This window comes from Mobula hypostoma, chromosome 4, assembly GCF_963921235.1.
Source record: "Mobula hypostoma chromosome 4, sMobHyp1.1, whole genome shotgun sequence".
Taxonomy (NCBI): domain Eukaryota; kingdom Metazoa; phylum Chordata; class Chondrichthyes; order Myliobatiformes; family Myliobatidae; genus Mobula; species Mobula hypostoma.
The window spans coordinates 98,378,525-98,391,690 of NC_086100.1; the positions used below are offsets into that span (position 1 = coordinate 98,378,525).

At 42.0% G+C, this 13,166-nt stretch overlaps 1 protein-coding gene across 2 annotated transcripts in view; it reads left to right on the forward strand.

Moving 5' to 3' along the window:
* Nucleotides 1-637: 637 nt before the first annotated feature.
* Nucleotides 638-13,166, forward strand: part of mnd1 (meiotic nuclear divisions 1 homolog (S. cerevisiae)) — a 78,565-nt gene continuing 66,036 nt past the window's right edge. Inside the window, exons 1-2 of one of the 2 annotated variants that reach the window (XM_063046253.1) lie at nucleotides 638-754; nucleotides 10,218-10,283. In XM_063046253.1, the coding sequence (XP_062902323.1) occupies nucleotides 752-754; nucleotides 10,218-10,283 (69 nt within the window). In that variant the 5' untranslated portion in view covers nucleotides 638-751. Of the gene's footprint in view, nucleotides 796-10,217; nucleotides 10,284-13,166 lie in introns of both variants that reach the window. The other variant, XM_063046254.1, reaches the window with a different exon arrangement.

The following is a 13,166-nucleotide window of genomic DNA, read 5'->3' on the forward strand; positions in this document are numbered from 1 at the left end:
GGATTGAAACATCAAGTCCTAGTAACTCCATTATTGCTTTCAAGGGTTTCCTGACAGCTTTCCCATTAAACCTCAGAACATTTAACGCTTTCTTTCTTTTGGTTATTATCTCTTTAATGTGTGCTGACCACGTGAGGCTCTTATCATACCAAATTCCTAGAAGTTTAAAGGTACCCACACATTCTAATTCTCTACCATAAAATTTTAGTTTGAACTGTTATTTTATCCTTTTCCAAGTAAGAAATATTATTCTGGATTTCTGAGCTGAGAATCTGAATCCCCGTTATAAAATCCAATCTGCCATCTTAATTATTGCCACTTGAAGTTTCCGTATTATAAATTTCACATTACCACCCCTTTTCCATAAAGCGCCGTCATTAGTAAATAATGATACTCTGACAGAACTATTTATTTGAGAATTTATTATGATAGCAAATAATAATGGACTAACAATACTTCCCTGAGGGGTTCTATTTTCTACAATTATTGAACTACTCGCAACATGATAGATTTACCAACTACAAACAATATTTTATCCAGTTCGGCGTTCACCCGCCGCTAAGGATGATTTACAGTAATGATCTTTGCACATGCTGCCTAACGAGGAAGAGGTCGCTACCGGCAATGGTAACGCTCTCAAGTCCACTCTTTCTCGGGAGTGTGTTATGTCTCGTTGGCAGTTCTGCGTGACGTCCGGGAAGCGGGAGTTGCCTGGGAGACGTCGGGGATTGAGTCCTGGCACGACGGTAACATGGTGAGAGAAGGGGCTTTGGGTTTTGTCCTCTGCTCTGAAAAGTGAGTGGAGCTTCAGGGCCCTACTCTGTCCTGACAGCGATCGGGGAGGCTCTCATATTCGTTTCAATGGAACTTTCTTCTCTCAATGGGGATAGATAGAGAAATTATAGTTAACATATTGTGTGGTTCGTATCTAGCCGCAACCAGTACTCATTTCTTGTTAATTAATTAGTAAGATATGTCGACATTCGCTGCACTTCTTGCAACGTAGTTTCCGTTCAGTTTCTGCTATTTTGTCCTAGTTGTTCCTTGTTGCAGAATCTGGAAGAATGTCCTGTTGTTGGATTGCCAGCCAAGGTGCTTCTAGTGTTTATGTAGCTCATTCTGTTAAGTTACAGTTGACCTGGTACACTTGTTTGGCAGCAATGACTTTATCCCATGGATTTAGTTTTATGAAGGCTCCCAGACAGGGCACACCGTCTCAGGATCCAACCACAGACAACTGTGTGTTTTGCTCTGAATCATTTTGTGTGTTTCTATCTCATGGTGTAAGGTGGTGCCATACAATATGATGTTACTGCAGCGTGAAGGTGGCACCTGAAGTCCACAAGCACTGTGTAGTGGTCTGTTCTGGCAGTGCTAACATGGGTAGATAGATGTGTCCATAGTTTTGCAGGATAGTGAAGATCAGCATTATCCCTTTGCTTGGACCTCACAACTTATTGCAGAGCCATTCTTGCAGCTGTATCATTCAGGGATTAAACTTTGCTACTTTGTGTCCTGCAGATGATGTTCAAAATGAAGATGTTCTTCATTAGCTTAGAAAGATGATTGTTTTCTATGTCTTTGACCTGATACTCGGGGTCTGGAAGTGGTAATCCTCCCTAGAGCTGGTAATCTTTCCCTCACCATAGAATTGTGGGAACCTGGGACAGCAGTTGAAAAATATGATACTGTAAGCAGGATTATATGTAAACAGAACATTTCTGCACAGTACAGGCCCTACAGCCTATAATGTGCCTATCTTTTAACTTAAGATCAATTTAACTCTTCCCTCCCACATAGCCTCCACTTTTCCATCAATCATCCACGTGCCTATCGAAGAGTATCCAAAATGTCCCTAATGTGCCTTCCTCTACCACCACCCTTGGCAGTGTGTTCCACACACCAACCTTTCTGTGTTTAAAAAAAAACTTGCCTCAGACATCTTCCTTATACTTTCCTCCAATCACCCTAGCACACTCAACATATCCTCATAAAAAATGCTCAGTCCTTCAAAAGGTTGTATATTCGGCCTCGTGCATCACGGGTAAAGCCCTCCCAACAATTGAGCACATGTACTGTACTTGAAACACTGGTGTAGGAAAACAGCATCCATCCCACCACACAGGCCATCTCTTTTCTCGCTGCTGCATCAGGTAGAAGGTACAGGAGCCTCAGAACCCACACAATCAGGTTCAAGAACAGTTACTACCCCTCAACTATCAGGCTCTTGAACAAAAGGGGATAATCACGTTCATTGTGATGTTCCCACAAGCAGTAATCTCACTTTAAGGACTTTATCTTATTTCATGTTCTCATTATTTATTGTTATTTATTTCTATTTGCATTTGCAGTTTGTTGCCTTCTGAACTCTGATCTTTCATTGACCCTCTTATAGTTACTATGCTACAGATTTGCTGGGTGTGCCTGCAGGAAAATGAATCTCAGAAGGGGTGACATATAGGTATTTTGATAATAAATCTACTTTTGAGTTTGACCTTTCTGCAAATCAGGCAGCATCCTGGTAAATCTCCTCTGCACCCTCTCTAAACCTTCCACATACTTCGTCTAGTGAGGCAACCAGAATTAAACATAATATTCCAAGTGTGGTTTAAAAGAGTTTTGCAGAGCTGCAACATTACCCTGCGGCTCTTGAACTCAATCCCCTGACTAATGAAGGCCAACACACCATACCGACATTTTCCTAACAATCCTCTCAACTTGCATGGGAACTGAGGAATTTATGGACACGGACCCCAAGATCCCTCTGTTGCTCACACTGCTAAGAATCCTGCCATTAAACCTGTATTCTACCTTCAAAAGCAACCTTCCAAAGTTTTCTGGGTTGAATGCCATCTGCCATTTCAGCCAAACTCTGCCTCCTATCAATGTCCCATGTAATCCTTGATAACCTGATTACCTACAACACTACTGACCTTCGTGTCATCTGCAAACTTACCAATCCATCCCTCCACTTCTTCATTTTACTCATTTTTAAAATTCACAGAGAACAGGAGTCCCAGAGTAGATCAGTGCAGAACACCACCCAGTTACCGACCTCTGGGCAGAATACGCTCCGTCTGCAACCATGCTCAGCCTTTAATAGGCAAACCAATTCTAAATCCATGCTGCCAAGTTTCCCTGGTCCCATGCCTCCTGATTTGCTGAATAAGCCTACCATGGGGAACCTTAGCAAATGCCTTACTGAGAAGTCCATCCACTGCTCTACCTTCATCAATGTGTTTTGTCACATTGTCAAATAATTTAGTCAGGCTTGTGAGGCATGTCCCGCACCTCATGAAGCTATGCTGACTATCCCTAATTCGACTATGCTTCTCTAAATTCTCATAAATCCTGTCTGTAAGAATCTTTTCCAATAATTTGCCCACTATTGAAGTAAGACTCATTGGACTATAATTCCTAGAGTTAACCCTATTACCTTTCACAGAGGAAGGAATAACATTCAACACTCTCCAAACATCTGATACTACTCCTGTGAGGATACAAAGATCAGGACCTTCAGAGTCCTGATGAAGGGTCTCGGCCCGAAATGTTTACAGTTTATTCCTTTCCATAGACGCTGCCTGACCTGCTGAGTTCCTCCAGCATCTTGTTTGTGTTGCTTTGGATTTCTACAATCTGCCAAATCTCTTTGTGTTTATGATAAACTAATTCTTCTGTATATGCCAAGTCCATGTTTCTTGGTTCTCTGCGTAATCATCTAAGACTCTTAAATGCCTCCATCATATTTGCCTCCATTAGCAGTGTATTCCAGGTACCCACAACTCTCTGTAAAATAAAAACTTGAACTTGAAAGTTTTCCTTTGAACTTTCCCCCGGCTTAAATGCTTGCCTTCTCTTATCAGCCACTTAGACTCTGGGAGGAAAAGCTACTGACTGTCTCTCTTTCATAATCTTATAAACTTGTGTTGGGTCTCCCCTCAGCTTGCACTTCTCCAGGTAAAACAATCCACCTATGTCCAATCTCCTTATGTAGCACGTGCCCTTGAATACAGGTAGCATACTGGAAAACCTCTTCTGACCCTTCTCTAAAGCTTCCATATTATTCCTACAATGGGATGACCAGAATTGCATCCAATACTCCAGATACAACCTAACTAGTATTTTTTAAAAGCTGCTACGTAATTTACTAACTCTTCAACACGATTTTTCAAAGGTAGACAACTGTCTTCTTTCTTCTTCTTAAGCCCATCACCCCTTTTGGGGCATAGGCTGCCGATAGCAGCTTGCCATCATCCTTTGTCCTGGACCAGTAGGTGACTGGCCCTGTAGATTCATATGTCTTCTAAGCGAAGATCCTTTCTCTTCCTGGGATGAGGCCTTCGGCGCTTCTGTGGATTTTCTGTTAGTAGTTTTTTTTAACCACAGATTGGAGGAGGGAGAGGTTAAAAATGTCTGTAAGTACTCCTGCCAGCTGATCCGAGCAGCATTGAGGGCACAGCCGGGGACTCCAAGCAAGACATTTGTTGCAGGTTCACCCTCTGGAAGACTAATCTGACATCTGTAACAGTGACAGTGTGTACAGTTGTGATGAGGGCTGCCAGGCAGATGATGTCAGTCATTCCCCTTGTGTTCAAAATGTACATTGAGCTCAACAATAATCTCAAAACTGCTCGTATTGTTTTGATTCCTTTTGAGCAACCAAATCAGCAGTTTGATTAAATAATTTATTTAACTATTAACTAAAAGAATAAGAGATTTAGTTACTCAAGAACAAAACTCAGATTCCTTTATTTGATTAGAACCATAGAACCATAGAAACTACAGCACAGAAACAGGCCTTTTGGACCTTCTTGGCTGTGCCAAACCATTTTCTGCCTAGTCCCACTGACCTGCACACGGACCATATCCCTCCATACACCTCCCATCCATGTATCTGTCCAATTTATTCTTAAATGTTAAAGAAGAACCCGCATTTACCACCTCGTCTGGCAGCTCATTCCATACTCCCACCACTCTCTGTGTGAAGAAGCCCCCCCTAATGTTCCCTTTAAACTTTTCCCCCCTCACCCTTAACCCATGTCCTCTGGTTTTTTTCTCCCCTTGCCTCAGTGGAAAAAGCCTGCTTGCATTCACTCTATCTATACCCATCATAATTTTATATACCTCTATCAAATCTCCCCTCATTCTTCTACGCTCCAGGGAATAAAGTCCTAACCTATTCAACCTTTCTCTGTAACTGAGTTTCTCAAGTCCCGGCAACAACCTTGTAAACCTTCTCTGCACTCTTTCAACCTTATTTATATCCTTCCTGTAATTTGGTGACCAAAACTGAACACAATACTCCAGATTTGGCCTCACGAATGCCTTATACAACCTCATCATAACGTTGCAGCTCTTATACTCAATACTTTGATTAATAAAGGCCAATGTACCAAAAGCTCTCTTTACGACCCTATCTACCTGTGACACCACTTTTAGGGAATTTTGTATCTGTATTCCCAGATCCCTCTGTTCCACTGCACTCCTCAGTGCCTTACCATTAACCCTGTATTTTCTACGTTGGTTTGTCCTTCCACCGTGCAATACCTCACACTTGTCTGCATTAAACTCCATCTGCCATTTTTCAGCGCATTTTTCCAGCTGGTCCAAGTTCCTCTGCAGGCTCTGAAGACCTTCCTCGCTGTCTACTACACCTCCAATCTTTGTATCATCAGCAAATTTGCTGATCCAATTTACCACATTATCATCCAGATCATTGATATAGATGACAAATAACAATGGATCCAGCACTGATCCCTGTGGCACACCACTAGTCACAGGCCTCCACTCGGAGAAGCAATTCTCTACTACCACTCTTTGGCTTCTTCCATTGAGCCAATGTCTGATCCAATTTACCACCTCTCCATGTATACCTAGCGACTGAATTTTCCTAACTAACCTCCCATGCGGGACCTTGTCAAAGGCCTTACTGAAGTCCATGTAGACAATATCCACTGCCTTCCCTTCATGCACTTTCCTGGTAACCTCCTCGAAAAACTCCAATAGATTGGTCAAACATGACCTGCCACGCACAAAGCCATGTTGACTCTCCCTAATAAGTCCCTGCCTATCCAAATGCTTGTAGATTCTGTCTCTTAGTACTCCCTCCAATAACTTACCTACTACCGACGTTAAGTTTACCGGCCTATAATTTCCCGGATTACTTTTCGATCCTTTTTTAAACAACGGAACAACATGAGCCACTCTCCAATCCTCCGGCACCTCACCTGTAGACAGCGACATTTTAAATATTTCTGCCAGGGCCCCTGCAATTTCAACACCAGTCTCCTTCAAGGTCCGAGGGAACACCCTGTCAGGTCCCGGGGATTTATCCACTTTAATTTTCCTCAAGACAGCAAGGACCTCCTCCTTTTCGATCTGTACAGTTTCCATGATCTCACTACTTGTTTCCCCTAATTCCATAGACTTCATGCCAGTTTCCTTTGTAAATACAGACGCAAAAAACCTATTTAAGATCTCCCCCATTTCCTTTGGTTCCACACATAGGCGACCACTCTGATCTTCAAGAGGACCAATTTTATCCCTTACAATCTTTTTGCTCTTAATATACCTGTAAAAGCTCTTTGGATTATCCTTCACTTTGACTGCCAATGCAACCTCACGTCTTCTTTTTGCACTCCTGATTTCTTTCTTAAGTATTTTCTTGCACTTCTTATACTCCTCAAGCACCTTATTTACTCCCTTCTTCCTATACATGTCATACAACTCCCTCTTCTTCTTTATCAGAGTTGCAATATCCCTTGAGAACCAAGGTTCCTTATTCCTATTCACTTTGCCTTTAATCCTGACAGGAACATACAAATTCTGCACTCTCAAAATTTCTCCTTTGAAGGCTTCCCACCTACCGATCACATCCTTGCCAGAGAACAACCTGTCCCAATCCACGCTTTTTAGATTCTTTCTCATTTCTTCAAATTTGGCCTTCTTCCAGTTAAGAACCTCAACCCTAGGACCAGATCTATCCTTGTCCATGATCAAGTTGAAACTACTGGTGTTATGATCACTGGAACCAAAGTGCTCCCCTACACAGACTTCCGTCACTTGTCCTAACTCGTTTCCTAACAGGAGATCCAATATTGTATCCCCTCTAGTTGGTTCCTCTATATATTGATTTAGAAAACTTTCCTGAACACATTTTACAAACTTTAAACCATCTAGACCCCTAACAGTATGGGAATCCCAATCAATATATGGAAAATTAAAATCCCCTACCACCACAACTTTATGTTTCCTGCAGTTGCTTGCTATTTCCCTGCAGATTTGCTCTTCCAATTCTCGTTGACTATTGGGTGGTCTGTAATACAATCCCACTAATGTGGCCATACCTTTCCTGTTTCTCAGCTCCACCCATAAGGACTCAGTAGACAAGCTCTATTAATAAATCAAGCGGAAGGTTACATGCAGTTCTTAGTAATACTTATCAGCAATAAACAATAAGTGTATACTTAACCATGCAGTCTTTAGCTGCTGAGGAGCCTCAATGCTCCAATGAGACTTGAAGGGGTATCAAGGTTGCCAGCCACAGGTCGTGATCCTGGTAGAATCTCAAAAAATCCCTTGAAAATACTTTACGATTATACTGTTTAGAATTTCACGTACAGTGGATGGTCCTCAGCATTCTCAAGTGGGCAGGTGAACAGCTAGATGTCGTGGTCGTTTCACTTGTCTGCATTAAATTCCATCTGCTATTTTCAGCCCATTTTCTAGCTGTTCCAGATCCCGCTGCAAGCTTCCTCGCTGTCCACTACACCCCCAGTCTTGGTGCCCTCCGCAAATTTGCTAATCCAGTTAACCACATTATCATCCGGATCATTGATAGTTCAAGTCTGCAGCATTCAAAACAACCAATTATAACCTATAAAGGAAATTGAGGTACAACCATTGTAAAGATACAGCGATGCCAGGAGATAATAGCAGTCTAGAATAAAGCCTCAGACCAAAAATTGTCTGTCAGGGGCTGCACATTATCACAGGCTAAAAAAACACAGTAGGGTAGCATATAATAACATGTAGTAAGCTGAAGCAGAATTTGTGATTTCCCTGTAACAATAGCTATCAAATGACTGAATATGTCAATAAAATGGTCAAATATTAACAAGATGGCTGACTTAAATTTTGTGTTAGGCTATGGATTTTGGGAAATCATGATTCCAGTAAATCGCATATCAGCTGTCTTACCTTTGTGGATTTGTTATTAATTTGTAAGGGCAAGGGGTATAGTGAGGGGGACAGAGGGAGAAAAAGGAGAGAGAGAAAAAGAATGTGTGTATATAAATAAATAATGGATGGGATATGAGGAGGAGGTGGGGCATTAGCGGAAGTTTGAGAAGTCAACATTGACTTCTCAAACTTCTGCTAACATTGACTTCTCAAACTTCCGCTAACATTGACTTCTCAAACTTCCGCTAATGCCCCACCTCCCCCTCGTACCCCATCCGTTATTTATTTACATACATACATTCTTTTTCTCTCTCTCCTTTTTCTCCCTCTGTCCCCCTCACTATACCCCTTGCCCATCCTCTGGTTTCCCCCCTCCCCCTCTTCTTTCTCCCTAGGCCTCCTGTCCCATGATCCTCTCATATCCTTTTTCCCAATCAACTGTCCAGCTCTTGGCTCCATCCCTCCCCCTCCTGTCTTCTCCTATCATTTCAGATCTCCCCCTCCCCCTCCCACTTTCAAATCTCTTACTAGCTTTTCTTTCAGTTAGTCCTGACGAAGGGTCTTGGCCCAAAACGTTGACTGTACGTCTTCCTAGAGATGCTGCCTGGCCTGCTGTGTTCACCAGCAACTTTTATGTGTGTTGCTTGAAATTCCAGCATCTGTAGATTTCCTTGTGTTTGCGAACCTGAAGCTTTTCTTTGCTTTCTCTGTCTGAAGCCTCTCCTCGCTAAAGCCTCAAGATCACCACTCTGACACTGTCCACTCACCTGATGGCCATTGCACTTGCCTCTTTAATTTGCTCTGCTAATCAGTCTCAAATGCAGATTGGTTTCCAGTCAAAGCTCTATTATATTGCCGTGACCCACTGCTCCCTTTTTCTACTCGGGCAGTGGACCTTGAGTGAAATCACTTCCTCTTAGGATTCCAGTGTTCAGATTGGTCACTGATCAAAGTGCTACTTTCATCATTCACCTCCTTGAAAAATTCATTTAAGTTAGTAAGATACAACTTGACCCTCACAAATTAGTGCTGACTGGCACTAATTAAGATGGGCTTTGTAAACAGTCATGAATCCTATGCTTATAGCTTCCCAGCACTGACGTTGGACTCATTGCCCGGGATTATCCTCAATTCCCTTGAATAATGGAACAGCATTAACTACATTGATCCCTGAAAATGGTAACGTGTGTAGTAGGTAGGCTGGAAAAGAAGACATTAGGCATACTTCCCTTTATTGGTTGGGGCATTGGGTCCAGAGGCTCTGCTTCACTTGGAGTACTGTGTGCAATTTTTTTAGCAGGAAGCAAGTGGGGGCTTTCAAAGGGGTTAGAGAAGAAGTCTACCAGGTCACTGCCTGGATTAGAGGGAATGGGCTATAAGGATAGGTTGGACAATCTTGGAATATTTTCTCTGGCATATGGAAGACTGAGGTGAGACCTAATAGTCTATAAAATCAGGACAGGATAGACAGCCAGGATCCTTTTCTTAGGTAGAAATGTCATATACCAGAGGACCTGCATTTAAGTTTAGATGGAGGAAAATTTGAAGGAGACATGCAGGGCATGTATTGTGTGCACAGAGAATGTGTCTGGGACAGGCTGTCCGGTAGTGGTGGAAGCAGCTACAGAATTAATATTGAGACTTTTATACAGGCAAATGAGTATGCAGGTAATGGGGAGAATATGAATTATGAAAAGATTTTGTTTAATTTTACATTGTGTTTGACACGGACATTTTGGGCAATAGGGTGTACTCCTGTGCTCTTCTGTTCCATCTTGAACTAATTGTTCTCATCTATTCATCATTTTCTGCAGTAATCTTGTCTTTTCAAAATTATCTTGACTGAGTAGTGAATTGAATTTAAGATTCCTTATCTGAGCAAAATTGAAGCAATTTTTTTTTAACAAGTAATGTCCAGGAAAGGAATGTAAATTAATTTGTTGTAATGTTGTTACAAAACAATAAAGAATCATGTCATATATCGATGATATATCTGTTTTTGTTTTTTTCTCCCCCCTTAATCCTCTAATTCCTAGTCTAAAAGGAAAGGATTATCCTTTGAAGAGAAGCAAAATCGAATGATGGAAATATTTTTTGAAACGGTAAGTAATAAAGCTCTTGCTGTAAACTCAGGCAGATCATCCGTTGCAGCAAAATCGTTATGTGGTGCTCTGTGAGCCAGACTGTTTATTCTAGTGTGCCTGCCCTGTCTGTTGTTTGGAAACATGGGAGTTATCTCAGTGAAGGTAGACACTGTACCTTTGTAACAATTCAGCAGCTATTAATGGGAATCTGCTGTCAAAAAAAAACACGTTGTTAAAAACGAATTGATGTTTAACACAAACACTCGGTTACACGCGGTGAAATAATGTTTCGTTTACATTGAAGATGCACTTACCTTTCTCCTTGCTGTTATCATTTCCATGTTTCAATGGAATTGCTGTGTTTGCACCACATTTGACCTAAGCACCTCTGCAGGCAAACTTCCCAGCCTGAGATCTTAGGCCATTATCAGTAATAGAAGCCAGCAAAAATTCAGCAGAGTGAAAGTTCAAAGTTTCAGCAACACTGATCACTTAAATTATTTTGCATTTGATCTGTAACATATGGCATATGAAGTTGCTTTATTTTTGTCCTTATTAATCCCTTATAAGGATAATTAGCTAGTGGGCATAACTGAACTATTTAAGTTGTACAAGATTAGCTACTTTAATTTTATTTGTTTGAGTTGTGAATATCAGTAAAGTGCTGCAGATCAGAAATGTTGACTATTTCTCTTTGCAGAGTTGCTGCTGGAACTGTGGAACCTTTCCAGGACTTATTGCTTTTATTTTTTTTTAATTTAGAGATATAGCACAGTATCTCTTTCACAGCCCTTCCAGCCCAACGAGCCAGTACGGTCCAATTATACCCATGGGCCAATTAACCTACTAATCCTACATCTTTGGAATGTGGGAGGAAAGCAGAGCACCTAGAGGAAACCCACACAGTCATGGGGAGAACATACAAACTTCTTAGTGGCAGGAATTGAACCAGGGTCGCAGGCACTGTGATAGTGTCACACTAACCACTCATATTGTGCCATCCAATTAATTTGAGTTTCATCAGGATGTTGTCTGAAATGCAACATTTCACTTATGGGGAAGAGACTGGATAGGCTGCTTTGCTTTGCTTTCTTTAGATGAGAGGAGGCTGATAGAAGCATGTAGTATTACAGGGTAGATGGTGAGAAACCACCCCACAATAAAGACATCTTAAGCCAGGCTGTAGCTTTGACAGGGAACATAAAACATAGCAACTAGCCCTTTGGCTCATGATGTTATGCCAAATTAAATTCACTGGTAAATAAATGCTGAACTAAACTATTTCTTTGTGCCTACATAATGGTCATATCCCTCCATTCTCTGCATTTTCATTTGCCTCTTTCAATATTAGAAACATAGAAATCCTACAGCACATGACAGGCCTTTTGGCCCACAACGTTGTGCTGAACATGTCCTTACCATAATAAACAACAGGAATTCTGCAGATGCTGGAAATTCAAGCAACACACATCAAAGTTGCTGGTGAACACAGCAGGCCAGGCAGCATGTCTAGTAAGAGGTGCAGTCGACGTTTCAGGCCGAGACCCTTCGTCAGGATGCTACCTGGCCTGCTGCGTTCACCAGCAACTTTGATGTGTGTTGTCCTTACCATAGTACCTAGAGTTACCCATAGCCCTCTTTTTCTGAGCTCTATATACCTGTCCAGGGGTTTCTTAAAAGACCCTATTGTATCTGCCTCCACCACCGTCACCGGCAGCCCATTCCACGCACTCACCACCGTCTGCATAAAAAAACTTACGTCTGACATCTCTTCTGTACCTACATCCAAGCACCTTAAAACTGTGCCCTCTCATGCTAGCCATTTCAGCCCTGGGAAAAAGCCTCTGACTATCCACACGATCAATGTCTCTCATCATCTTATACACCTCTATTTTTCTAAGCTCCATGTACCTATCTTAAGAGTCTCTTAAAAGATCCTATTGTGTCCTCTGCTATTACTCTGATATCATAAGACCATAAGACAAAGGAGCAGAAGTAGGCCATTCAGCCCATCGAGTCTGCTCCGCCATTTTATCGTGAGCTGATCCATTCTCCTATTTAGTCCCACTCCCCAGCCTTCTCACCATAATCTTTGATGCCCTGGCTACGCAGATACCTATCAGTCTCTGCCTTAAATACACCCAATGACTTGGCCTCCACTGCTGCCCGTGGCAACAAATTCCATAGATTCACCACCCTCTGACTAAAAAAATTTCTTCGCATTTCTGTTCTGAATGGGCGCCCTTCAATCCATAAATCATGCCCTCTCGTACTAGACTCCCCAACCATGGGAAACAACTTTGCCACATCCACTCTGTCCATGCCTTTTAACATTCGAAATGTTTCTATGAGGTCTCCCCTCATTCTTCTAAACTCCAAGGAATACAGTCCAAGAGCGGACAATGTTCCTCATATATTTACCCTCTCATTCCCGGAATCATTCTAGTGAATCTTCTCTGTACCCGCTCCAACGTCAGCACATCCTTTCTTAAATAAGGAGACCAAAACTGCCCACAGTACTCCAAGTGAGGTCTCATCAGTGCCTTATAGAGCCTCAACATCACATCCCTGCTCCTATACTCTATTCCTCGAGAAATGAATGCCAACATTGCATTCGCCTTCTTCATTAACGACTCATCCTGGAGGTTAACCTTAAGGGTATCCTGTACGAGGACTCCCAAGTCCCGTTGCATCTCAGAACTTTGAATTCTTTCCCCATTTAAATAATAGTCTGCCTGTTTATTTCTTCTGCCAAAGTGCATAACCATACACTTTCCAACATTGTACTTCATTTGCCACTTCTCTGCCCATTCTTCCAATCTATCCAAGTCTCTCTGCAGACTCTCCGTTTCCTCAGCACTACTGGTACTCCACCTATCTTCGTATCGTCAGCAAACTTAG